Genomic DNA, 27,184 nt, shown 5'->3' with positions numbered 1-27,184 from the left:
GAAGTAGGAGTATCAGGTTGTATAATAACTTTTTTCTTTTTAAGTTTTTATTTTTAATATGATAAAGGCACGATATATTTTGTCGCCACTTGCTTTCTGTTCCAGCTTTTTTCTAGCATGGAAAACAAAAACAAGAATGTTTATATATATATATATATATGTGTGTGTGTGTGTGTGTGTGTTATATATATGTATGTATATATGTGTATATATATATATACACATATATATATATAATTTCAATTTATTCGTTTATTTTATTTTTAGATGATTTTGTCATTATCCCCATCTCGCCAGTTTCTGCAGCAATAGCCCCAGGACTACACCTCCCGTCACGCACTGCGGCCCCTATCGAAGCCGCATAAAACGCACCTGACCTGACTCGGGAAGCTTGCGGAGATTAGCGCCAAACAGGCCAGAATACTTTATCTTGACCTTCAAAACAAAATGAGGCGCTTAGTAATACGCAATACGTTTCAAAATCCGAGTGGATACCTACACATTTAGTGTTTAACTGCTTTTAAAAAATTGTTACGACTGCACAAAAGCCCGTAGAATGGTGTTGGAAATCATGTGATTGCATACAGCTGAAACCACATGTGATAATGTGCGTGTGATTTCTGCATGTTTTACTAAGTATATTAGGCATTGAAAATGTAATTTTTTACATATTTGTTGTACATTTTTGTTACATATAACAATGTGTTGCATGAAAAATTACTATTTTAAAGTAAAAGAAAAAAAATGTGTGTAGAAAAATAAAAGCGGGGGTCTGTTTTATTTTGACAGTTCAATAAGGAAGCAAATTAGTTGGGTTTTCCCGGTTTGACGGTGGAGGCTGATCGTTGGGATCCCGTTAATTTCCCGACTTTCCATCATAATTTTATTGTGTTTTCTAAAGGACTGTAGACCGCGGAGCCGCTGCGGGTTTCTGTCGGCCCGCAGGAGCATTAGCAGCCGCTGTTGGACGGTGTGGACACTGGTTTTGTCCGTGGTCTGGATGCGGTCTGACTGGGATAATTCAGCGCCGTAATCTCCGGATTTTAACGGGAATCAGCGAGCTGACAGAGGCAGAAATCAGCAGCGGGATTTTCTGAGATTCTGAGGAAATACTGTAAATGTATTTTGATTTATCAACGGAACCTGGAGAAGGAAAGGAAGGATTTCAGCGACATTGCGGAGTTTCTCCGGTCAAAGCCCGTTTTCATGCGACAGCGGCCGCTGATCCATGTGGTGTGAGGACATCAGGTTATTATTCGGTCCTCACCGTGACCTTTTACAGACGCGTGCTAGAACCTTCACACTTCCTTCTGGTGCTCAACTAACGGCCCCATCAGAATGTTTCCAAGAAGTTATTAAAAATAGAAAAAAATAACCATGGAACATTCCTAACCAAATTTTTTTAAAAATGTTAATATAAAACTACTTTAAACTATGCAGAAATATCACGTAGACATTCTTAAAGTAGAGTAACGAGGAAAATTGCGTTGTAAAAAAAGAAATTGGTTACTTACAAATTAGTAAATTTGTTAATGGGGACTCTGCTGTAATTAGATTTATTTTTTACTACCAATTTGTTTTAATCAATTAAATATTAAAGTATCCAAAACTTTAGGAAACTTTATATTGAATAAAATTAAAATTTCAGAAATGTCAAAAATATTTTCTTAAAATTATTAACATTTTTAGTAGGTAAATGTAAATGTTAGGGCAGTATAATAGCAACTTTATTTTAGTATAATCTGTTATCTTACGTTGTCAGTAATCAATGTATAAAAAAAAGCTTTTCTATCACTATTGAGATTTCTGTTTATATCAAAAGGTTTAGTATGCTGAAGGAAAATTTCTCTTAAAATTGTGCAAATTAATATTGAATTTAAAGTGTAATAATCTCACAACCTCACATAAAGTATCCTTTAAAATTTTTTAAGTTAGTTTGTTATTTTAATAGTTAGTGGAAGGGTTGAGATCGGTTGGCAAATGGCAAATCAGTTTATACTTTTGTCAGAAAACATTTTACAACAGCGGAGTTTTCTTTCTTTATTTATTCTTTATTGAAAAAATGATGAGACACATGTGTATTTAATATGTGGCTCAGGTGTATGAATTAATTAATGTCCCAGCTTTTATTGAAAAAAACTACAGCGCACCCACTGGTTCAGTTTCTGAGAGTCTGGTGGCTTAAAGTGTTGGCTGTGTTGTAATTCTAGAAAAAACGTGGTGAAATTGGTTTCATTTTCTTAGATGTTGATTTGTAGGATAATGATAACAAACTATGTGGGTATACTTCTTGCACATTCACTGACAATACCATTAAATTTATTTTCATATAAATAAGCCTGAATTGTAATGATTACACAATCAAGTTAAAGGTGAAACCTCCAGAATTATTGGACAGTTTTAGTCATAGTAAAACATGTAGGAAATGTAGAACCAGATTTACCAGTTTTAGAACCATCTGCTGCAGTTTGTAGCACAAAAGTCCTGCCTTAATATTCTTCTATTCTTAAATTTCTGCTGCTTTGTTAGGAAAGCCTACAGCTTGGAATTATGGGAAGTGCAGTTTCTCCGTTAAAAACCACAGTGATGCACTAGAGGAGCAGCCATCAGGTTTGGATAGACACATCTGGTTTTGTCTATTTGTATCACATGCTCAATCACTTTCAGACCAGAGGAACCTGCTCAGAACTGAACAGACCTCCTGGTCCAAATCTAGCCCCTGTTTTTGTTTCATTGTGGCTGTTTTTGAATGGACATGTCAGATAAGACAGCTCCACGTTGTCAGCTTAGACTAGAATGGATCCATGGGTACAGAGGCCACCAGTGTCGAAACAACCTGTACTACACCGCAGGAAAGGAGGTGGTTTACTTCGTCGCCGGGGTGGGTGTAGTTTACAACACTCGAGAACACACCCAGAAGTTCTACCTTGGACACAACGATGACATCATCAGGTGAGGGGTCTGGGTATGGTGGCTCTTTGGTGCTAAATGTAATGTGATGAATTTAGTTTGAGTTGTTTATCAATGTGCTGAATTGCTAAGGTTTGAGTATACAGAGGGTGAAAAACAGGACCAAAAATCTTAGCAGCCCCCCACCCAAGTACTGTGAAAAGTGGTGGGTCAAATGTCCGCTCGGCTCCTTGAGGTGGTGGTGCAGGATATGGTCAGGGGACAGGAACTAGTGGGGGGGGTTGTTAACACCAAGAAGAGAAACATATAATAATAGCGCGAAGACCTGTTGGTGAAGCAGTGACTGTCAGAACTGGGTGTTTGTGTAGAAATGTCCTCACGAATATGGTACCAAACTAAAATCTGTACACACACACAAACACACACATGCTGTGACAGATGTTGGGGATGTTGCTGCAGGCTCACCTGCAGGTCTCGCTCTGACCCAGATCAGCGGCTCAGTCTGGTGGCTTCAAATCAACCAGAAACATAAAACCGAGAAGTCATCTTTAAATAAAAGTGATTCTCTCCTTCAAGACTGATTTAAAAAAAGGAGATGTGAGGCAGGTGGTACAGGGGGATGGAAGGACACAGGGGCGTGTGGTGGGACAATAGGAGATTGTTAGGAGGAAGAGGAAAAACTCAGTCAAATCTAACAGGATGGCTCACATGGAGTCCAAGACTAAAGAGACAGTTATCCTGTAGGTCTTTTGTAGGACAAACATTTAAATGCTTCGTCAGCCCAGAACATCCTCACACTGGCTTTAAACAGAAGGGTTGAGGTCAGTTTTGACACAGGAATCAGAGGACATTAGGATCCCAGCGACGTCAGCTGTAATATGATGAACTTTGACAGTAATTGAATGAGAGAGAGTCCAAAATTGTTGTCACTTCACTCTGACCACAGAGACAGGATTTAATGGATTTTATAAATCTTCTGTTGGAGCTTCATTAGAACTAAGGACTTTCAAACTGTGGGTTCAGTTGCATTCAGAATTATTTAACTGCCACTGAAAATAAGGTTTCAGCTGTTTGCAATGGGTTAGGGTTAACCCTAACAAGAACAACTTAAAACACAAGTCAGGTGACTGTGACGGCCACTCTGAAATCTTCAAGGACTTCTTCCATATCCGAGCCTTGGTGGACTCTGAGGTCTGCTTGGTATCATTGCACTGTAGGAAGATCTAATGACCCCAAGCCTTAGCCTCACAGATGGGCTGATATTTTCTCCTAAGATGTCCTGATACTTGAATGAATCCGTCTTGTGTTTCACATGCTGCAGGTTTCCACTGCCAGAGGAAGCAAAGCAGCCCCATTTATGAGAAAGCAACCATCTTTTAACTTTTTTAACTTGGTCATATTTCTAACATACAATCAAACACGGCACTCAACAAACTCTGAGCCAGTTCATGTATTTGATGTGTTCTATCTCAAGAAAACCTGCTGTAACTAATGAAGCCCTTGATTAGTTTCATCAGGTGTACCTGAGACAATACCTAGTTTGAAATTGTGTGCTCTTATAAGGAATTCTATTCAGGGGGTTGAATAATTCTGTGTCTGCAGTTGTCATTAAAAGTTGCATTTTGTGTTGACTTTGGAGGAACTTGTAATACTAGTTGTTTATGATGTTTGTGAAGATCAGGTTCAATGATATAACTTTATAGAGCTTGGTCTACAGCAGATTAAAACTGCCTGAGTGAAGCAGTGTTTTTTAAATGTCTCTCCCACTTGCTCTCTGTTTCTTTATCTCAGCCTGGCAATCCATCCAGATAAGATCCAGGTGGCAACAGGTCAGGTGGGAAAAGACCCGTACATTTGTGTCTGGGACACTTACGCCATGCAAACCGTCTCCATGCTGAGAGACGTCCACACACACGGAGTGGCCTGTCTCGCCTTTGACTCTGATGGACAGGTGAGACAACACATGCTCATTTTATCACAAATATTTTTCAAACTTTTGTTTCATTTTTTCAGTCCAGATTCAGATTCTTCTGGAACCAGCAGCCAAAAAAACATTTGTTTGTTTGTGAAAACGTAAATAGAAACAGAGTGATTTGCAACATGACTGATTATAAAAGGAGCATTTCAGAGAGGCAGAGCCTCTCAAAGTAAAGATGGGCAGACTCATCTGCGATGAACTAAAAAAACAATCTAAAAATTGTGGAATTTTCAATTTCAGAAAAATATTCCTCAACTTAAAATTCTGAAGACTTTGAAGATTTCACCATCTACAGTATAAAATATCATTAAAAGATTCAGAGAATCAGGAGGAATTTCTGTGCACAAGGGACAAGGCCGAAAGTAAAAACTGGATGATCTTTGGGCCCTCAGGCAGCACTGCATTAAAAATAGACCTGATTCTCTCCTGGAGTATCTCCATGTCATGTCCATATTTAGTGTATGTAAATGTATGTTTGCAAGTGTAAAGTGTGGCTATTGATTGGTTTTATAGTCGATCTGTTTTTTTAATCCAAAGGAAATGAATGTGAAAAATGTTCTGTTATTGATTAAGTAAATTCGCTGCCTATGTCTTACATTATTGTAATTTAAACAGTATTTCTGGATAAAGTGTAAAACATTGGAGGCCCTAGGATGCTGCTTTGAGGAACCCCATAGTATTTGCCCACTTAGTTATGACTTATTAATGTATTCATGACTATTGAGATGCATATTAGATATGGATCGGTGTTTGAGCTTCTGAACAAAGTCAAACTAAACCTCACTTGTTTGTTTCTGGTTTTTGTAGCGGCTGGCATCTATCGGTCTGGACGCCAAAAACACAGTTTGTGTTTGGGATTGGAGGAGGGGACGAGTCCTAGCCACAGCGACCGGACACTCAGACAGGGTAAAGGAAAAGGGAGATAATGAGAAAAAGACCTAAGAAGACATAAGCCCCTGTAAGACTGAGAGGGAAAATTCTTCTAAGGAGATCACATCTAGCAGAGAAAGGGAAAACAAATGTGTTGAGATTTTACAGGGCACAAACAAAAGGCAAAGAAAAAGACAAGCAGAACAAGCAAACACAGGTGGTTAAGTAAGGGTCCAGCTGCAAAAAGAAAGAAAATCCCTCCAACATGAATGTAAATACTAAGTAATACTTTAATATAAATAATCATCTACAATCACAAAATTATTTCATAGAGCTCTTTATCACACACAGGCTAAAAATCTAATTCTGTCCTTTTTGGCACTGATGAGTTAGAGTAAATGGTCCTGGTGGTGTTTTCTCTGCAGATTTTTGATGTGGCCTGGGATCCGCTCCAGACAAACCGGCTGGTCAGCTGTGGAGTCAAACACATCAAGGTCAGACTGGGCTCTATTCAATACAGAGAACTTTACACTGAATGCCATTGTAATTACCTGATAAGTTACTGTTTGGTTCTAACAACATGTGTTGGAGTTTTCTGATTGTTGTAAATCATATTTCATGATTCTACCACAGTCGCCTCAGCTTGTGCCTCTCATGTACCACCGCATTTACCAGAATTTCGATTAAGAAAATCAATTCACAGCAGGTATTTGTGCATCAAACGTTATCTGAACAAAATCCAGAAAACCAGACAGACAGATCAGTGAGCTTAATCCAAACTAAACCCTTTGTTAATACACAGCTCATCTTCAAAGACCCAACAGAGCCAAGGCTGGAATCATGATCTGTTCATCCTGTTGTGTGTCTGTAGTTCTGGACTCTGTGTGGAAACGCTCTGACTCCGAAGCGAGGGATTTTTGGGAAGACAGGCGACCTGCAGACCATCCTGTGTGTTTCTGCAGCTAAAGACGAGCTGACGTACTCTGGAGCTCTGAACGGAGACGTTTATGTGTGGAAAGGAATCACTCTGATCAGGACCATACAGGCTGCACACGGGGTGAATAATCACACACAGAACCATTCATGGTAAACACTGCAGGGAATAGTGTCGGTGAGTTCAGGGGACACAAAGTGTACAGAATGTAATGACATGTCCAATGAAACATCACCATGTTTTAGCAACCTCTAGTATTTGTCATGGTGTTATTTAAATGTTATTAGTTTGGAAGTAACCATACAGCTCCTGATCTGTGAGAACTCCTTGATGTTGAAACTTTACAATTTTTCAGACTAAAGGAGAGGATAAATTCACCCAATCATTCTACAATGAATCATTCTTTACAAATAGAAGTCATTTGCGGAACATTTCTGTGTGCTTCCATATCGCATTGATAAAACATCCAATAATGTGCAGCTGTGTAGTAATTAAAAGTTTGCTTTAAGTAGACAAAGATTTGACATTTACAAAAGGACACATGGTAAAGGCAGTTGTCCACAGACCACACAGGGTCAGTGGTTCAATTCCCAGTCCCGGCTATATGTTAGAAGTGTCTCTGGGTCGTTGTGTCTCAGACACTGAACCCCCAACAGCCCATTCCATCCCCAGCTGTGCAGTACTGGTCCAAGCCCTGTAGGAATTGATAAGAGTTGCTTGCTGCCAAATCAACATGCAGACAATAATGTGCTGTGGCGACCCTGAACTCGCGGGATAAGCCGAAAGGGCAAAAAAAACAAAAAACAAAAAACATGGAATTGATTTTAAGGGCATGTCCAACAGGTGACCTCACTCTGGATTGGAGGCAGAAAATGGCTGAATCCATCATTTTCAGTTTAGGGGTTATACATAACAGAAGAAATAGGCAGAGGGTACTACTCCTCCCCAGTAAAGCTCCAAAAAGGTGATGATACTGAGGAAGAGAACGGGGAGCAATCATGGGCAACTTGAAATTTAAAATGCATCCTGTTATCCAGGCAGGGATCTTCAGCATACATGCCTGTGAGGAAGGATTTGCAACCGGAGGACGAGACGGCTGCATCAGACTGTGGGACATCGACTTCAAACCCATCACGAAGATCGACCTTAGAGAGGCGGAGCAGGGATACAAAGGTCTGAACTGTCGTTGAATCCACCAGCTGACAGACTAAACCAGTGGTTCAGTCTTCATTCATTTCTATTTATAAGTGGAAAAGTCTTGACCTACTTTTGTGTTTCAGGTCTGTCGATTCGCAGCGTTTGCTGGAAGGCTGATCGGATCCTGGCGGGAACTCAGGACAGTGAGATATTTGAGGTGATGGTCAGAGACCGGGACAAACCAGTTCTTCTGATGCAGGGTCACAGCGAGGGTGAGCTGTGGGCTCTCGCCCTGCACCCCAAACAGCCAGTTGCTGTCACCGGGAGCGACGACTGCTCCGTCAGGTCAGTCAACACCAACACCGACCGCTGGGCCACTCATTACCTGAATGTGTCACTCACTTGTCGGTGTCTAACCTGTCTGTCTCTCAGACTGTGGAGTCTTCCTGACCACACTCTGCTGGCTCGCTGCAACATGGAGGAATCTGTTCGAAGTGTTTCCTTTAACAACGATGGCTCTCAGCTTGCTCTGGGCATGAAAGACGGATCCTTCACTGTCCTGCGTGTCAGGTGACCCCTTTTCTTATAACACAGCCTCCATTCGTCATCTATTCTAGCGGTTGAATGACTGCATTGTTGTCCAAACCTTTGATACAAAAAAAAAAAGAAAAAAAAAAGACATCAGTGAAATGTTCCCTGTAAAGTCAGTTTATTTTTATTATTTATTGTTTCCACATCATAATTAAATAGAAATTCAATGTTAACACTTTTAAGGAACACCTAATATTGTATTAAAATATTTATCTTAAAGACAAAACGTTTTTCATCGACCACATTTTTGACCTTCGTTGAGGACCCTGCCAAACATCACTGATGATGGCCAAAACCTCAGAGTAACAGTGTTTATTTTTTCTGAGCAGGACTATGAGATAATGATCTTTTGTTCTTCAGAGACATGACGGAGGTTGTGCACATTAAGGACAGGAAGGAGGTGATCCATGAGCTTAAGTTTTCTCCTGACGGCTCCTTCCTGGCAGTGGGATCAAACGACGGGCTGGTTGACGTGTACGCTGTCGCCCAGCGCTACAAGAAGTTGGGAGAGTGCAGCTGCTCCATGTCCTTCATCACCCACCTGGACTGGTCGGTCGACAGCCGCTTCCTGCAGACCAACGATGGTAACGGAGAGCGGCTCTTCTACAGGATGCCAGGTATCTGCATCATTATTTTGTTTGTAATTGTTATGGGAGCACAAGGATACGCGTTTTTCTTTAAGGTTGGATTATATCACATCTGGGATCGGGTATTGTTTTTTGGATTGTGCCTTCAAGTGTAAAATACAGACCTGCGGCCATGTAAGGATCAGGAAGCTGAGGACACTGTCCCTGCTCTCGATAGCAGAGGCCTTGTTGGAATTAGTGCATTTGACTCATGTCTAACATAAGCATTTCTGGATCTTAGTCCTCTGGAGCTGTGGAGATCAGCTCGGTGAAGGAAACTGGGAAGGAGAGGTGGTGTTCAGAAATATCATTTATCAGGTAAACAAGGCCACCACATCCATCTGTAATCCTTGCAAACTTGCGACCATTGACCGAAAAAAATGAACATCTGCACTTATGCAAACTAATATTCCAACTTTCATGAGACGTCATTGCTGTGCTTCACAGAAATTTGGTTACTCTCCAGTACCAACTCTGTCTGAAATTCAAGGTTTTACTTTGCTGTGAGATTTGAAAAAAGTAAGGGCAGTGGGGTCTGAGTGTATGGAAATGCTTGGTTGTGTCTCTGCAGTGATTGAAAATTGAAAGAAATTGAATATTGTACTTGACTTGAAGATCATTTTACTAGCAGAGGGAGTTTGCACGTGTAGTGTTGGTTTTAGTTTACACACCAACACACCACACCACCTTACCAAAGTAAGCAGCAGCTGCTGGTGCAGACTTTGTTCATGCTCTGCAGCAACAGCATCCAGAGGACCCAGTAATCGTCACTGGAGACCTGAATGCTAGCATTTAATACATATGTGTAGGGACAGACGATTAAGAACAATACACTAGCAAGGATAAGACCACCAGCTGTTAACTCAGATGTCATCTTATAAATTTTATAAATCTTGTCCTGAAATGTAAATCTAAATTGAAAAGGAGTAAAGGGGAAAAAAGGATCAGTGGGAAAATCTGAAAATGTAGAAAAACCTGAAGCATCTTTGATTGTACTGTGTGGGAGGTGGTCTATTTAAATGTAACAGTAATAGGATTATATATAGAGAGAGTTGTGTGTGCAGTCAGTGATACTATCAAAGAGATAAAAATCTATCCAAATATGATGTCAGCCACTCGAAAAGTGGCTGAACACTTCGCAATTGAATTTAATATAAATCTTTTTTAGAGTTGATAAAGCAAAAACCCCAGTTGCTGAGTATTTGCAAATGAGCTTGCACCCGTGTGGCACTGAAATCCCAGAGACGTAGAAGACCTCACATATGACACCTCTTCCAAAGATGAAATGTTCTAAGAAAGAGTGATTATCGTCCTGAAGGTAGGACCTACTGCTCACCTGCAGTCTAAGGACTTGGGACTTGCCTGATCCACTGGACTAATCTTTGTTTACTTTCTCAATAAATCTCCCTGCCCAGGGACGTTCCTTTGTGTTGGATCAGTGTTGGATAAGTGTTATCATTTACTGCTTGTTACCGCTGACGTTTGACCTCTTCATGTGTCCTCCAGTGGGGAAGCTGGTTCCTAAAGAGGAGGCGAAGGGGATCCACTGGATGACGTGGACTGGTGTTGTCGGACCGGAGGTGAACGGCATCTGGACCAAATACTCCAACAGTACCAACGTAAACTCTGTGGATGCCAACTACAGCAGCGCTGTAATGGTGTCTGGAGATGACCACGGCCTTGTCAAACTCTTCAGATTCCCATGCCCGAAGAAAGGTCAGTCTGACAAACTGTCTGATCCATGTAGAATTTCAACCTCTTTTATTTCAACCTCTGAGCTGTGCAGATATGATCTACCAGCTTTTACATGATGTCACAGAGTGAATCAGAAACAAGAGTACAAACTATTAGTTGTGTCTTCTTTGAATTTTACGACGATTTCACATAATATGATGAATCACAAACGTATGAACCAGAGTATGGATGAAAATTAGTAAAACAAATTAATTCATAACTAGTATGCAAATCTGTTTTGGTCACCATAATATCCACCAGTCTCCACATACATGTAGTATGTCTGCATACATTTGACGACTGAAGAAACACTTTAGCCTGTCACACATGCACAAACATAATCCAAATGCAGACTGGGAGTGAGTTTTATGGTTGGTGTCCCAAGACTTTAAATTGCAGAAACACATCTGTTAAATCTGATAAATCTGCTGAATAAATTTGCTTCTAAGTTAACTCCACCCACAATTTTTGACGGGAGCTGGAGTAATTTAAATATCATTTATTGAGTAATTAAAATATCATCATCAGAACTCCTCCATAGTCCTTCTGCTAAAAGCAGATAAATATTTGTATATGGGGAAGTCAGATGAAAGTTTTAAAGCAATATTGTAGATTTACACCCTAAACTAAAGACATAGAAAGAAAGTTTAAAATCGAGGAAGTCGCCCTTTAAATCTCCCTGCCCAGGGACTGTCCTTTGTTTTGGATCAGTGTTGGAGAAGTGTTATCATTTACTGCTTGTTATAATGTAACATGTTGATTTATGTAATTTCTCTTCACACTCTGGCTCTTCTTCTTCAAAAAGGAGCCAAATTCAAGAAGTATATTGGTCACTCTGCACATGTGACTAATGTTCGCTGGTCCAATGACCTGCAGTGGGTCATCAGCACCGGCGGGGCTGACCACGCCGTTTTCCAGTGGAGGTTCCTGCCTGAAGGTGTCATGAACGGCATCCTTGAGCCACTTCTCCAAGGTATAGTCATGGTTTACTACCACAGCATTTATCCCAGATAAGGATGAAAGGCCCAGTATTAGTCCACATGCTGCTGTCAAAACCAGCCAGAGTGTGGATGCAAGTGCAAAATAACTCTGTCACAATGTGACCTCAGCCAGTACCAGCTGTCCTAAGAAAAGAATTTCTAGTCACAAATGTTACAGTGAAATTTGTGGCATTTAACCAATCCCCCTGGGGGGAGCAGTGGGCAGCCACAGTTCCAGGGAGCTCTTTGTCTCCCTCTCTGCTCCCTCTCTCTGTCCCTTTCTGCAGGTGTCCCCGGCTTTTGAGCTGTGTGTCTCCAGTGCAGCTACTGGTCCTACCAACCTGCCCAATGTTTTGTTGTTGCTTCTTGTTGCTTTCTTTTCTCTCTCCACCTTCCACTCATCCCAACTTTATGTCTGGGTGGTGTCTTTAGAAGGTTACGCTGACTCAAACAGCGGAGAGTCGGACTCAGATTTGTCGGACGTGGCAGAGCTCGACTCAGATATTGAACAGGAAGCTCAGACCAGCTACGAACGTCAGGTGACCAGAAAATAAACCATTTGCATGCTGTAATTAATCTATGATAAACCAGTCTGACTCACCTGTCATGATCTGCAGGTGTATAAGGAAGACCTTCCTCAGCTGAGGAAGAAGCTGATTGGTTCCCTGAAGCGACAGAAAGCTCCAGAGGAGGGGCTTCGTCTGCAGTTTGTTCACGGGTAAAAACAAAACATCAATAAAACTGTACACAACAGTACTCTTGCTGATAATATTTAAAATTAATTTTAAAATAAGACCAATAAAATGTAAAATAAATAAGTGTACTGTATATAAAAGTTTGTTTTTGTGAGAACAAGTGAACACACTCTATACACTACACTCCATTCTTTAACTTGGCTCACGGCAAAATATTGAGCTATTTTGTGTGCTGACCTACTGTTGTGACCTTTATTGTGGCATTTCTGTTCCCTGTTTCCTGCAGGTATCGTGGTTTTGATTGCCGTAACAACCTGTTCTATACTCAGGCAGGGGAGGTGGTGTACCACGTCGCCGCCGTCGGCATCGTCTACAACCGGCTGCAGCACAGTCAGAGGTTTTACCTCGGTCACGACGATGATATCCTCAGCCTCACCGTCCACCCACTAAAAGACTATGTGGCCTCAGCACAGGTATGCCGGACCAATCAGAGCGCAGCAGGCTACTGACTGGGAGGGATTCTGATTGGCTGTCTGTGTGTTCAGGTGGGCAGAGATCCGGCCATTCACATCTGGGAAATCCAGACTTTGAAATGTCTGTCGCTACTGAAGGGACACCACAGCAGAGGAGTGTGTGCCCTGGAGTTCACAGGTACACGGAGTGCACACCGCAGTATTTGGAAGCTTTTGTTATCACTCAGCCACCATTTACTATTCCTAAATCACTAAATCATCTGTAAACCTTCAGTTTAAAATAGTCTGTGAATTAACTATTTGTAACTACTAAATTACTTCTCTCTTTTTTGTCTCCTGTGTCTGTATGCTCTGTTTGCTTTCCACTGAATATTTGTATCCCTACTGTGTATCAGTGGACGGCAAGAGTTTGATCTCTGTGGGGATCGATGAATTCCATTCCATTGTCATGTGGGACTGGAAGAAAGGGGAGAGATTGGCCAAGGCTAGGTACACACACCTGTGTTACACAATGTTTTGTTGGTTAGGTTTTTAATATCATGTTTGAGGAAAATACTGCTGACATAGACCACAATATATTATCATTCCAGAAAAGTTTAATAAGAGTCAAATACTTCTGATGTCTGTCCTGCAGGGGTCATAAAGATAAAATCTTTGTGGTGAAGAGTAATCCTTTCAGGATGGACAAACTGGTGACTGTTGGCATGAAACACATCAAGTTCTGGCAACATTCAGGTACGTGTATAATGTTTTAACCTAAAACACTGAAACGCACCATAGCTCACTGTGAAAATAAAATAGCTTGCGTTAGTTAAATTTATTCACGTGTAGCGTTTTTGTCGTCTCTATGCTAAGCTTTGCTAATAACATTGTGGACATCTTTCTACATTTTCCTTTATTATGCTGTGCTTTTCTCTAATCTTTATATAAGTATATATAGGGGGGCTTGGTGGCTCAGTGGTAGGGCACTGGGTTAGGATGCAGAAGACTGCAGGTTTGAATCCCACCCCACCAGGTGTGGCCCCGCCCAGCCACCAAGGGCCACCTTGGTGCAGGTCCCAAGCCTGGATAAAATGGGGTTTGGCAGGAAGGGCATCTGGCATGAAAACTCATGCTGAATCAATGTGCAGAACACGTTTCACTGTGGCAACCCCTGAAGGGACAAGCTGAAACCTTTCTTGTCTCCCCCTTCAGCTGAAATAGTCAGTAACTGATAAACAGGATCATCCATCCTCGTTCTGCAGGTGGCGGCCTGACGTTTAAACGGGGGATTTTCGGAAACCTTGGAAGGCAGGAGACGATGATGTCAGCATGTTACGGTCGGTCTGAGGACCTGGTTTTCTCTGGAGCCACAAACGGAGACATTTACATTTGGAAAGACACGACACTCATCAAAACCATCAAAGCCCATGATGGCCCTGTGTTCGCCATGTGCTCCCTGGACAAGGTCATCAATCCATCGTTGATACGCAATCCACCTTTTTATCTATCTATTATGTGTACTGCTCTACACTTATGAAGACTAATGATTAAAACTCATCATTTTGAGTTTAAAATCAGAACTAATGTCAAGAAGATTAAAACTTAATTTCAAACATTTATTCTGTATTTTCTATTTCTCTGTCATTCACTGTCAAGGGTTTTGTGACGGGGGGGAAGGACGGGATTGTGGAGCTCTGGGACGACATGTTCGAGAGATGTTTGAAGACTTATGCTATCAAGAGAGCCACTCTGTCTCCGACATCTAAAGGTTACACTCACCTAGTCTCAGTTTTATCTTCTGTTTGCAGTGTCTGAAGGCTCCACGTTTCTCTGTTATAAATTTATTTAGGGTTTCTTTTTTTTTTTCTTTTTTTTTTAAATCAGGGCTGCTGCTGGAGGACAACCCGTCAATAAGAGCGATCACTCTGGGTCACAGTCGCATCCTTTTGGGAACAAAAAATGGAGAAATCCTGGAGATTGACAAGAGTGGACCGGTGACGCTGCTGGTTCAGGTCAGACTTGTTCCTCCTGACAAATATTAACCAGCAGACAGTGTTCGGCAGACTGACAGAATCTGACATTGTTAGTCCCATAAACACCATGACTAGAAACAAAAAACAGCCTGTTTTTTCTCTTCTCTTTATTTTAATCACAGTAAAACCAATAGATATGTGATGGCTTCACTGTCTGCAGGACATCAGGACTCTCTCCAGGTGCAGGTGTTTTGACTATGTTTTATGGTCCCTCTGTATTAAATATCATGCACTGTGTGTTGCGTTCAGGGTCATATGGAGGGGGAGGTTTGGGGTCTGGCTGCCCACCCTCTACTGCCTATCTGTGCCACAGTCAGCGACGACAAAACTCTGCGGATCTGGGAGCTGTCAGTCAATCACCGCATGGTCGCTGTCCGCAAACTTAAGAAAGGTCAGAGACAAAGATTTGTACCATGCTTTGTTGTTCTGACAAATGGGATGTCACCTGTTTGTCTGTTACCTGTATGCTATCTGTGTTTTACCTGTCAGGTGGCCGGTGCTGTGCTTTCTCTCCTGACGGTAAAGCTCTAGCAGTCGGCCTGAATGATGGCAGCTTCCTGGTGGTAAACGCAGACACTCTGGAGGACATGGTGACCTTCCACCACCGCAAAGATCTCATCTCTGACATCCGTTTCTCCCAAGGTACCTGAACTGACCACATAGTTGTGACAAGGGGTGAACGTGATTGGTCAATGATGAGTCACACTCTTGTGTGTTTCAGACGCAGGGAAGTACCTGGCTGTGGCGTCCCATGATTCATTCGTGGACATATATAATGTCCTGACCAGTAAAAGAGTCGGGATCTGTAAAGGAGCTGGAAGCTACATCACTCACATCGACTGGGACTCCAGAGGTGACCACGCTCATCTGTTCTGATGCTAAGCTAACACGCTAACTTTTTGCATTTTAGAGTCGCTAGCAGCTGCAGGAATCACAAATTTAACTCAAACCCAAATAATCAAAAGACTTACTGGATGGATGAGACTTAGATTTTTCTTCCTTCGAGGATCCTAAATGCGAACTTTGGTCATTTTCTAAATCAATGGTATTTTCACCAATCTGACACTACAACCAATTGTGGATTAGCTTCACAGCTTCATCTGTGCTGTAGAACGTTAGAGGGCAGGTATTTTACATAACATTTTACAGTGGTCATTCACATCAGTCCACTGTAAAAATCTAAGCCAATTTGAGGCAACATTTTTGAAAGATTTCTAGACCCAGTGACCATACTCTACTGACCATGGAGTAGTCTAATAGTTCAGAGTTCAGGACCGTGAATTGCACACTTCAAACTACATCATGCTGAAATCTGAAGGCCATGAGCACAAAGCTGGTAATCTCCAGTGCCCATGCCGTTTTTTATCTACAGGTAAACTGCTGCAGGTGAACACTGGAGCTAAAGAGCAGCTTTTCTTTGAGGCTCCACGAGGTCGCAAGCAGAACATCAGTGTGGCCGAGGTTTGTCTCATTTAGTGTCTTTCATTTTAAGAAAAATTTGTTGTTGTCATTTCTGCAAGAAAATATACAGTATTTGTTTCTGTTTCTCAGTTTGAGAAGCTGGACTGGGCGAGTTGGACATCCGTTCTGGGTCCAAACTGTGAGGGAATATGGCCGACACTCAGCTTTGTTAACACTGCGTCACTCACCAAAGATCGCAAACTACTCGCAACTGGAGATGACTTTGGCTTTCTCAAACTGTTCAGCTTCCCCTCCAGGGTGAAATTCTACTAATACTGATTTAAAAAGAAATTTCACCCCATTTGAGAGTGTCTGCTCATTCTTATCAATTTGCTTTTCTCTGTTCAACTAAACAATCCGACCTCAGGGCCAGTTTGCCAAGTTTAAGAAGTACGTGGGTCATAGCACCAACGTGACCAATGTCCGTTGGTCCAGTGATGACTCTGTGCTGCTGTCTGTGGGTGGGGGAGACACAGCACTGATGATCTGGAACAGAGAGCCACAATGCCACAAAGAAAATAAAGCAGTGGACAGCGAGGAGTCCGATGACGACACCGAGGAGGACGGAGGTGACAGTCCACCAAAAACACCAAAATAATAACAGTAGGAAATATTTATTAAAGTAAAGGGAGCAGCTGCAGAGTTCTTGGAATTTCTGTGTCTTGATGTTGTGTCCTTCAGGTTACGACAGTGACGTAGCCCGAGAGAAGGTGGTGGACTATGTTATCAAGATCTATTCTGCCAGCATCAGAAACATGTCAGGAACCAAACCATACTTGCAGCACAAGGAGCTCCCTGTGGAAGAGAGGTACCACAGTCACATCACACTGACTCAGCTTCATTTATTGTGACGAAATTTGGATCCTGGAAACCAACAAAAGATAACAATGTTTTTACCTCTGAGATTGATCAATGTTTGTTTTTCTACTCAGGCCACCTGTGAGTCGAGCTGCACCGCTTCCAGACAAACTGCTAAGGAATAACATGACTAAGAAGAAGAAAGTGGTGGAGGTCAGTTTAAGTCCCCACCGTCAGCAGGCCTCTGGCTGGTATCACTGATTCAACTTAGCTTCAAACAGCTGTTTGTGTTTTCTTTAGGAGCTGGTGCTGGAGCATGTCTTCGGCTACAGAGGCTTTGACTGTCGCAACAACTTGCATTACCTTAACGATGGTGCTGACATCATCTTCCACACTGCTGCCACCGTGGTCATTCAGAACCTGTCCGCTGGTCAGTGAAACTTTCACACTGTGCTAAAAACTTGAAATGGAATTGTTGTTTATGTCCTCACACTTCCTGCTTCCTGTCCTGATAGGAACTCAGAGTTTCTACCTGGAACACACTGACGACATCTTGTGTCTGACTGTCAATCAGCATCCAAAATACCAAAACATTATTGCTACGGGACAGATTGGTGAGTTTTTACACTTGGCTGAAGTGGAAAAGCTGGTGTGTCTGTGTAAGAAATGGATTTTCCCATTTTCGTTTTTCACATTTCCATCAGGTTTTGCCTCGTTTGAGCTTTAACTCAAGCTCAGTTTACCTTCTCGTTTTGTCCTGCTTTGGTTTAATTGAGAATCAGCTCCAGCAACTCACATGCTAATGGAAGGAAACACATTATTTAGCATTTTGCCATTTGTATTAAAATTGATACTATATTGGATGGAAATGTTGTAACCCGGTTTGACTGTCCTCTGATATTTTCTGTTTCAGAAAGTTGTCACTAGTTGTGGCTGAGACATCAATTGAGGAGTTTATGTTGAGCTGTGAGGACCTCAGACTGTGCTGATTGATAATAGAAACCCTTTATCTGCTTTAACAAACATAATGAAATGCTGTACAATTTCTCACTATGTTGTTCTCATGCATGACTGTGCTGCTTTTTGCCCATTGCACTTATTTTTTTTCCTGGCTTCCTCATTGTCACTGCCTCACTTTCATCACCAGGTGACACCACTGACCTGCCTGGTAAGTGTCTTCTCACCTTTCTGCCATCACTCATCACTGTAACATTCAAACACTCGTTGTTCATATTCCAGCGGACAAAAATTTTAACTTGTTGGTGTCATTTGCTCTCGGGCCATAGAGGGTGACGTGTCTGGTGAGTATGAGCAGTCAGGATTTTGAATGTAGCTTAATCCTGCCCTCCCACTATCACCCAGAGTTTATTTCTAAAATAAGGATTTAGATCAAAAAACCCTTTGCTTCCATTCAAGCTAATGTTTACTGACCACGTTAACAGTTTAACTTCATCATGTCTGTACAGACATGGGGCAATGGAATCTCCCAGTGCAGCAGCTCACAGTAATCTCCTTCTGACCTAATAAAATTAAGTCAGAAATTTATTTTAAAGCTGTATTGTAAGGGACAGATAAGTGCCGTTGGTCTAGTGGTGGTGGGTCCATTTTGACGTAGATGGCCTCCTTAACATCCTTTCATACTCCACCATTCACTCTGCATTCATCCCAGTGTTGGCAGCTATAAGTCTTAAGAGATTTTCAGTGAAGTTTTCCCAGTGTTTATCCGAAGGTGTTTGTTCTCTTGTAAAGCTGAGCTGTAGTCAGATCTCTGATCATCTCTTTCAAATTTGCCAGTTTCCATTATGGAGGACCAACTGATTCAGTGATCTTTCTGTCGATTTCTTAATAAGGTAAAATCAGAAAGCATTAGGGTGGATGGAAGACATTTTATAAAAAGGATTCACTTTTCACCATGTTAGTGACTATGAAGGTAGAGAAACTAAAGCAAGTCAGACTATGAAAAAAGCCTTGCTTAGACCCTCTAATCAGCATGATCTAAATGCTGTATGTGGTGACTGTACTGTTCGTGGTGAAATTGTGATTCAGAAGCTGCTCTTGTAAAAGTTCTTGTTCAAACTAGTCCTGGATCTATTGTTTTGACGTAGATTTCATCAGCATATCATTCTGTATCTGTGACAGAAAGCAATAATCCTGTTGTATTAATGCTCAATGGCCATGATCACAGAGGACGGTCAGAAAAACAGGACTAAAAGGGTTGCCATCAATTTTTAACAAGAATCAAACATGACCAGCATTTGACATCCTCAATGTGTCCGAGTTTCACCCAGTGTTAAATAGAGTGTCATCAGCGTAAAAATGTCTGATGTATTTTCTAAAATTCTACCCTAGTGAAAACATATAGTTCAAACACATTAGTGCCTGATATGGAGCCTTGGTGAAATGAAACTGATAGAAACCAAACATCATAATTTAAACTGACTGTTATGCCATGTTTATTTATTCGTTTTCACCGGGTACATTACATTAGTTTGTCTTCCTTACAATGCAATTTTGTGTTTAAATGTGATCTATATTTGACTTAATTTGTCCTAAAACTAACTTGACTTGGTTTCAATAGAAAACAATCCTGTGTGATCACACCCAAAGGTGTTAATATCATTTCCTGAAAACATGTGATTTCAGGATAGTTTAAAGAAGCAGTTCGGATTTTTTTAACTCTGAAAAGAAAACACCGTCCCTTACCAGCTCTGTATTGTTAACTCAGCATGTTACTGGTTCCTGGTTGCTACTTCTAGATGATATGGAAGTATTGAATAATTCTTAAATAAAATGTAGTTTATCTACTGGTCCTTTATGTCCTAAAAGTTGTTTCCCTGTTATATTCATCATCTTCACCCCTTGGTTCCGTTTTTACCAGTAATAATCATTTGGCTTCTCAAATCAGTGGTTGCCTTGATTTGATGGGTTTCCTTGGTCCTTTTGTGCTCGGTGTGTTGTTTCCTTCACAGTTTGTTTCACAAACCCTTAAATTACATAGTGCTTTCAGAGTTCTTGGTAGCCAAACATTTACATTTAGTCATTTTGCAGACGCTTTTATCCAAAGCGACTTACAATTGAGGTACAAGGCAGCAAAAATCTAAGTCAAGGTGAAAATAACAAAGCAAAGTCCTATCAGAAAAGTGTTCATAGTTCATGAGATGCAAGTGCGAGAAAGAGCAGAAAGGATTTTGTATTTTTTTTTGTAAGTGCATAGGAAGAGGCGGAAGAGTTCTGTTTTCAGCAGTTTTTTGAATATTGGGAGAGAGTCAGCTGCCTCATATATCATATATCCATAGTTCCTCAGTTTTGAATTCATGTGCTGTGGAACTATTTTTTTTGTCACCACCTTAGTCCCATGCTCCTTCCTACTGGGGATAACTGAACACCTATTTTAGTGCTTCAGACAACTGGGTCCACAGGTTCTTGCATCCTTATGTTCTGGGCTGTTGTTGCCTTGGATCATATGTTCAGTAGTTTGGATGTTACGATTCTGGTCCCTTCTCTCAGGCCTTGCCCCATCCATCCACGTGTGGGACGCCATCACCAAGCAGACACTGTCCATCCTCCGCTGTTCCCATGCAAAAGGTGTTGGTTATGTGAACTTCAGTGCTACAGGGAAGCTGCTGCTCTCCGTAGGAGTGGAGCCTGAACACACTATCACAGTGTGGAGGTGGCAGGAAGGTACATTTCTCATACTCTCACATTGCTTTTGATTATTTAAAAAAAATTAATTATGAAAAAACTCACAGCATCTACAATATATTATCAGCTTTTATTAATTACTCAAATAAAATACATTGGTGCAGAACTGACTTAATTGTCACTGACTTAATAGTCTGGTTCCTACCCCCTAACGCTGGTTAACGGGGGTAAGAACCAGCTTAGAAAGCCTCGATACAGCCTGCACAGACTAATGCAAAGTTACAGAATATTACTATGACAACCATTAGAGTGTAAAGAGTATTTAGGCTGACCTCCAACCTCTTTGCCAGGCACCAAGGTGACCAGTAAGGGTGGCCATGCTGAGCGTATCTTTGTAGTAGAGTTCAGACCAGACTCTGACACTCAGTTTGTGTCCGTGGGAATCAAGCACATCAAGTTTTGGACTCTGGTTGGATGTTCACTTATGTACAAGAAAGGTGTGATCGGCTCAGTGGAGGATGGACGCATGCAGACCATGCTTTCTGTGGCCTTTGGTGCTGTAAGATCAACAAAACTATAGACCTATGTTATCTTACAAAATAATAGAATCCACAGTTTTATGAATTTGTTGTAAGTAAGTGTTTGATTCATCCAGAACAATCTTACGTTTACTGGTGCTATAAACGGTGACGTTTACGTATGGAGGGAGCACTTCTTGGTACGAGTGGTGGCGAAGGCACACTGCGGACCGGTTTTCGCCATGTACACAACCCTAAGGGATGGACTCATTGTGACTGGGGGGAAGGAACGACCGTGAGTATCTAAAAAAATTATTTTTATTATTTTATATTAGCCATTCTAGCTAGACACTCACAACTGGGTTTTTAACTAAGACTCACACACATGTTCACGTCATTCCATACATCTGTAAGGGTAACTGAAGATCAGTCATAGACTGGAGGCATCTACTGAGAAGTACAGGAAGGTAATTATGAAGAAAAAAACCATAATGTTTGTTGGTGTGGTTGGCAGGACTAAAGAGGGTGGGGCTGTGAAGCTCTGGGACCAGGAGATGAAGCGTTGCAGAGCATTTCAGCTAGAGACTGGCCAGCCTGTGGAGAACGTTCGATCTGTCTGCAGAGGGAAAGTATGAACAAACCAGACTGCCAAATTTAATATGTAACCATGACAACCATGGTCAGTTCTAGCCTAGAACCTTTATTACCCCCTCCCTCTAAATTATATCAAACATGATGTAGTGAGAACAGCTGCTACAAGAGGCTGCTACAGGCTGATCTGTAGTTCTTGAACAAAATGCTAATGCTAATTTGTGATCAGTTATAAAGGGCTTGACTTGATTTATCTTAAAGCCTGTTGATGGAAAATAAGATCATACTTTCTGACTCCTCTCATCAGGGCAAGATCCTGGTGGGAACCAAAGATGGTGAGATCATAGAGGTTGGAGAAAAGAACGCTGCCTCCAACACTATGATCAACGGACACACTCGGGGAGGAATCTGGGGTTTGGCAACTCACCCTTTCAAAGATGTTTTCATCTCTGCCAGTGATGATGGGACCATACGGATATGGGACCTAGCTGATAAGGTACAGGTGAAGGTTGAGGGGCAGACTAAGCATTTACTAGTGTAGTACAGATTGGTCTTGGAGAGTACACAGTATTTTGTACATTTTTCACAAATGTTAACACCTTAATGTGATGCAACATGTACTCTGTGTTACATTCATTACTACTAGAAACTGTTGAACAAGGTGAGTTTGGGTCATCCTGCCAAGTGCACCTCCTATAGTCCCAACGGAGAGATGGTTTCCATCGGCATGGAAAACGGAGAGTTCATCGTCCTTCTGGTCAACTCCCTCACTGTGTGGGGCAAGAAGAGAGACCGCAGCATTGCCATCCAGGACATTAGGTAAGACATTAGCCTTTGACACTTCTGTGTTGTACCTCATACAACTACTGTACACATGTATTTGGCTTTTTCATGTGATTCAGGTTTAGTCCGGACAACCAGTTCTTAGCAGTGGGCTCAGTTGAAAGTGCTGTGGATTTCTACGACTTGTCTCTGGGGCCATCCCTCAACAGGATTGGCTACTGTAAAGATATCCCCGGCTTCGTTATCCAGATAGACTTCTCTGCTGACAGCAAACACATCCAGGTTAGAAACTTTAAAACCCTTCAGTCACCCTCCAATTGAAAGCCGAGGTAGGATTGTCTTGTTGGATAATTCAGATTTGATTGTTTGACTTCATGCAATTTGTCATTTACCTGAATGAGGTAAATGAAGCAGCTTTTTGTAATAGTTGGGCTCAAATAAGAATATTTCTTGGGAGTATCACAGTGAAAACTAATGTCTGTGTAAAATGTTCTCCATTTCTGTCCCAGGTCTCCACTAGCACCTACACTCGGCAGGTGCATGATGTTCCCTCAGGGAAGCTTGTGACTGAGCAGCCCATTGCTGAGAGGATCACCTGGGCTACCTGGACCAGGTGAGACTGGTAAAAAAGGCCAGATCCTGGAAGATTGTGGAGCATGCTGAATGTTGTATAAAACATTTGGCCTTATTTGGTTGGCCTTATTGGTTATGTTTTAGTGCTAAATGGCACCCAAGGATAAGAACAATACACCTTCCGATGTTAATTACCAAGTTATTGTTAATTAACGTTAACAATAGCCTTTTTATTTTATATACAGTGAAACTTGCTCTAGAATCCAGGGAACTAGGGGGAGCAGAGGAAATTCAATGTAGAACTAAAAGAACTAATGGTTCAGTCATGGGAACTAGTACTAGAGCTTCGAGAACATAGTGTAATACAGTTTTGCGGATTAATAATGAAATATGGGGACGTTACTGTGGCATTTAGAAAACATCTTGAGTAACAATGTTTAGAGCTTAGAGAAAACATACTATGTAGCTAAATGGGTTCTACTGAATAGCTCATACAGCTGTTGTGGGTTAGAGAATATGCACCATGATCACATTAGAAAAACAAACAATTTGGAGCTTAGAGAACCTAGTCTTACACTTAGTGGAGGGTATGACAATGTATTGTACAAGAGCCAAGGGAAGTAACTGTAGCAAAAATGCAGCCCAGTGATCATACAGGAAATCCTGGAGAACATATACAGTATGTGGAAGAACAGTGCCTTGCAAACATGTTCATACCCCTTAACATTTTCCAACCACATAAACATAAATATATTTCATTGGAATTGTATGTGATAGACCAACACAAACTAGCACATAATTGTGAATGAAAGGAAAATAATAGATGGTTTTTACAAATAAATATCTGAAAAGTGTGTTGTGCATTTGTATTCGGCCCCCTTTTTTCTGATACCTGCAAACCTACCAAGACATGGCCGTCCTAAACTAAACTGATAAGCTGGACAAGGAGAGCATTAATCAGAGAAGCAGCAAAGAGAACCATGGTGACTCATCATGGTGACTGATGAGTACTGTACTGCACAAATCTGGCCTTTATGAGAGTTTATAGGAGTGGCAAGAAGAAAGCCATAAGAAGTCCCCACAAGCCATGTGGGGGACACAGCAAATGTGGAAGAAGGTGCTCTGATCAGATGAGACCAACTTTTTGGCCTAAATATAAAACGCTGTGTGTGACGGAAACCTAACACTGCACATCACCCTGAACACACCATCCCCACTCTGTAATATGGTGATGGCAGCATCATGTTGTGGGGATGGTTTTCTTTAGCAGGTACAGGGAAGCTGCTCAGAGATGATGGGAAGATGGATGGAGCCAAATACAATCTTAGAAGAAAACCTGTTGGAGTCTGCAAATGACTTGAGACTGGGCAGGAGGTTCACCTTCCAGGCAGGTCAATGACCCTAAACATACAGTCTGAGCTACAATGGAATGGTTCAAATCAAAGCATATTGATGTGTTAGAATGACCCAGTAAAGGTCCAGCAAAGGTTTCACTTTCTAGTTGTTTAAAGCTTGTAGAGACACACCACAAAACACAAAAACTTGCAGCAAAAGGTGATTCTACAAAATATTGACTCAGGGGGGCTGAATACAAATGCACGCCACACTTTTCAGAAATGTATTATTGAAAAAACTACTAAATTATGTGCCACTTTGTGTTGGTCTGTCACAGAAAATCCCAATAATAATAATAATAATAATAATAATAAAATGGGCACCAAAGTAGAGAAGAAGAGGACTCAGGTGGTTTTTGGAGACCTTACAGACTTTCCACACACGGAAGAACCAAGCAAACCATGTGTTAGCCTTAGGCATCTACCTTTACAGTCCAGGGACCATAATGTGGATCCACAGCAACACAGAGTGATGCCATGTGATCGCCCAGATTCTGATTGTGGTGCTTTGTTTTTCTAGCATCCTGGGTGATGAGGTTCTTGGTGTTTGGCCTCGTAATGCTGAGAAGGCAGACGTTAACTGTGCCTGTGTTTCTCACGCCGGCTTTAACCTGGTGACCGGAGATGACTTTGGTCTCATCAAGCTCTTTGACTTCCCCTGCTCTGAAAAGTTTGTGAGTGGACATATTTATTCAGAACAGATCATTTGGTCTCTCTGTTAGGTCACATTCTCACTCTCTGTATATTTTCTGTTTTTTTTTTTTTTTGTTTTGTTTTTTTTTAAAGGCAAAACACAAGCGTTATTTTGGTCATTCTGCACATGTGACCAACATTCGCTTCTCCTGTGATGATAAATACGTCATCAGCGCTGGAGGCAGTGACTGCAGGTAAGATGTTCATTCAGTCACTGCAGAACAGTCATCAAGCTTTTACGGATGTCAGTGAAGGTGATCTTGCACAATTCAAAACCAGGCAGTATTAATAAAAGCATCTTTAGATGTGGAATGGTTAATCATTTTGAAAACTAACCGGTTGAATAAATAACATGGTGTAGGTGACGTATTTAACTCTGTGTGTGTGTGTGTGTGTGCGCGTGCGTGTGTGTGTGTGTATACAGCCATCATGCGACTGGATTCAAACATTATTGCTTCTGTCTTTTCCCCTTCAGTTTATTTGTGTGGAAATGTCAGTGAGGTTTCCAAAAACCACCTCCTCTTCTAATGTGATGCTGCACTCATCTGTCACTTCAGGACGTTTACTGCTCCAGAAGGATCCTTGGGATCCACCTGTGAGGTTTCTGCTGCAGGACGTTTTGTTCCGACTGACTTGTACTTTTACTGTGACGTAGTTCTTCATGTGCATTGATTTATTGTGAAGAGAAGAGTTCCTATTTTCAAGATGGTTTATTGTATGGAACGTTTTACAGAGATGTAGCTGTTTGATGTAGCCGTGTTTGTCAGTTGGTGCCTTTTTCACGAACTCTGACCAAACTAACTTTAACTTCTTAAACAGTGGTGCTATGACACGTGATCATTTAGGGCTTTTACACATTCTGTCTTATTGTAACTAACTGTAAGTAACTGTACGTCTGAAGATAAAGATTGGTTTTACTGCAATAAGGTAGAAAACACAGGAAGATGGATCTTTGTTTGATCCCAAATGTTAAAAAACAATGGTGTGAAAAAAGAAAACCGTTTGGATTAAAAAATCTACCTCAGCATACAACAACTAAATAAGACATAAGAGAAATAGATGTTTAAAAGAGTTTTAACTGAGCAGTAACTGTGGATGACTTTTTTTATGCGTTTCTGTTGCTGTGTTGTGTTATTTGTATTTGTTGTAGAAATAAAACTGGAAACTGAACAAAAACCAAGAGAACCGACTCTGAGATCTTTTAGGAAGCTCGCATTAACAGTGTTTATTTACCATAAGGTGGGGGAAGAACAACTGGTCAGATTCAGATTAATGTGGCACTGTGGTCCTGAAATATGGGCACGGGGAGTCACCAGGAATCCGATGTTTTCATTTTTTACCTCTTTTCAATTATTAAAATAAAAGAACAAACGGTTATTGGTTGAACCAAAACCAGTCAGTGGGTAAAATTAAAAATACACTTTGTACATTTCATTTTTAGCATCCTGAGGTTTACAGCAGGTGCAGGCAGGGGTCATTTTCCTATAAACTTTACTGTATAATACTACTATATAGTATCTTAAATCTTCAATTCAACTTTATTTATATAGCGCCAATTTACAACAAAATCATTTCAACCCAAGAATTTCCCCTGGAGCAAGTCCTAGGCAACAGTGGAGAGGAAAAACTCCCTTTAACGGAAGAAACCTCCAGCAGAACCAGGCTCAGGCTGGGTGGCCATCTGCTTTGACCGGTTGGGGTGAGTGGAAAGTAAATAGAGAAAAGAAAAGAGCAACAAAAGCAACAACAAAACATCGGGCAGGTTGGTAGGACCAGTAGCTGCATGCT

General features: G+C 41.3%; 1 protein-coding gene across 10 annotated transcripts; it reads left to right on the top strand.

Moving 5' to 3' along the window:
• The first annotated feature begins 825 nt into the window (after nucleotides 1-825).
• On the top strand, nucleotides 826-26,570 carry LOC137123353 (echinoderm microtubule-associated protein-like 6). 10 transcript variants are annotated; one of them, XR_010913830.1, is made up of 43 exons: nucleotides 826-2,952; nucleotides 4,702-4,861; nucleotides 5,696-5,794; nucleotides 6,184-6,252; nucleotides 6,630-6,815; nucleotides 7,730-7,865; nucleotides 7,973-8,174; nucleotides 8,262-8,399; nucleotides 8,781-9,037; nucleotides 10,553-10,762; nucleotides 11,586-11,753; nucleotides 12,193-12,299; nucleotides 12,378-12,478; nucleotides 12,742-12,928; nucleotides 13,001-13,106; nucleotides 13,324-13,417; nucleotides 13,563-13,663; nucleotides 14,173-14,375; nucleotides 14,567-14,678; nucleotides 14,795-14,922; nucleotides 15,193-15,334; nucleotides 15,433-15,585; nucleotides 15,665-15,796; nucleotides 16,316-16,404; nucleotides 16,495-16,662; nucleotides 16,772-16,973; nucleotides 17,086-17,212; nucleotides 17,337-17,415; nucleotides 17,503-17,632; nucleotides 17,718-17,816; nucleotides 18,350-18,370; nucleotides 18,489-18,503; nucleotides 20,710-20,883; nucleotides 21,195-21,403; nucleotides 21,500-21,657; nucleotides 21,877-21,991; nucleotides 22,261-22,449; nucleotides 22,600-22,772; nucleotides 22,856-23,018; nucleotides 23,246-23,349; nucleotides 25,224-25,377; nucleotides 25,490-25,650; nucleotides 25,872-26,570. XR_010913830.1 is itself a non-coding variant. In XM_067496946.1 (43 exons), exons 1-43 carry the CDS (start codon nucleotides 2,750-2,752, stop codon nucleotides 25,894-25,896), a joined length of 5,853 nt encoding a protein of 1,950 aa, XP_067353047.1. In that variant the 5' UTR covers nucleotides 826-2,749; the 3' UTR covers nucleotides 25,897-26,570. The 10 variants fall into 10 exon arrangements, 6 of the variants coding, with proteins under 6 accessions (XP_067353047.1, XP_067353044.1, XP_067353045.1 ...); XM_067496946.1 differs by having other exon boundaries at nucleotides 15,469-15,585; nucleotides 25,490-25,590; XM_067496943.1 differs by having other exon boundaries at nucleotides 25,490-25,590.
• The last annotated feature ends 614 nt before the right edge of the window (nucleotides 26,571-27,184 follow it).

This window comes from Channa argus, chromosome 3 (assembly GCF_033026475.1).
Source record: "Channa argus isolate prfri chromosome 3, Channa argus male v1.0, whole genome shotgun sequence".
Lineage (NCBI taxonomy): Eukaryota > Metazoa > Chordata > Actinopteri > Anabantiformes > Channidae > Channa > Channa argus.
Note: the sequence above shows the minus strand (reverse complement) of the source record. Positions and strands in the feature narration are given on the sequence as shown.

What these genes read in the sequence shown, in the direction of transcription:
- LOC137123353 (XM_067496943.1), top strand. Translation starts at nt 2,750, where the DNA reads ATGGACATGTCAGATAAGACAGCTCCACGTTGTCAGCTTAGACTAGAA. An exon ending in GAGCTCCCTGTGGAAGAGAG is followed by an intron (nt 17,213 to 17,336) that starts GTACCACAGTCA and finishes TTTTCTACTCAG; the next exon opens with GCCACCTGTGAGTCGAGCTG. An exon ending in TATTGCTACGGGACAGATTG is followed by an intron (nt 17,817 to 18,349) that starts GTGAGTTTTTAC and finishes TTTCATCACCAG; the next exon opens with GTGACACCACTGACCTGCCT.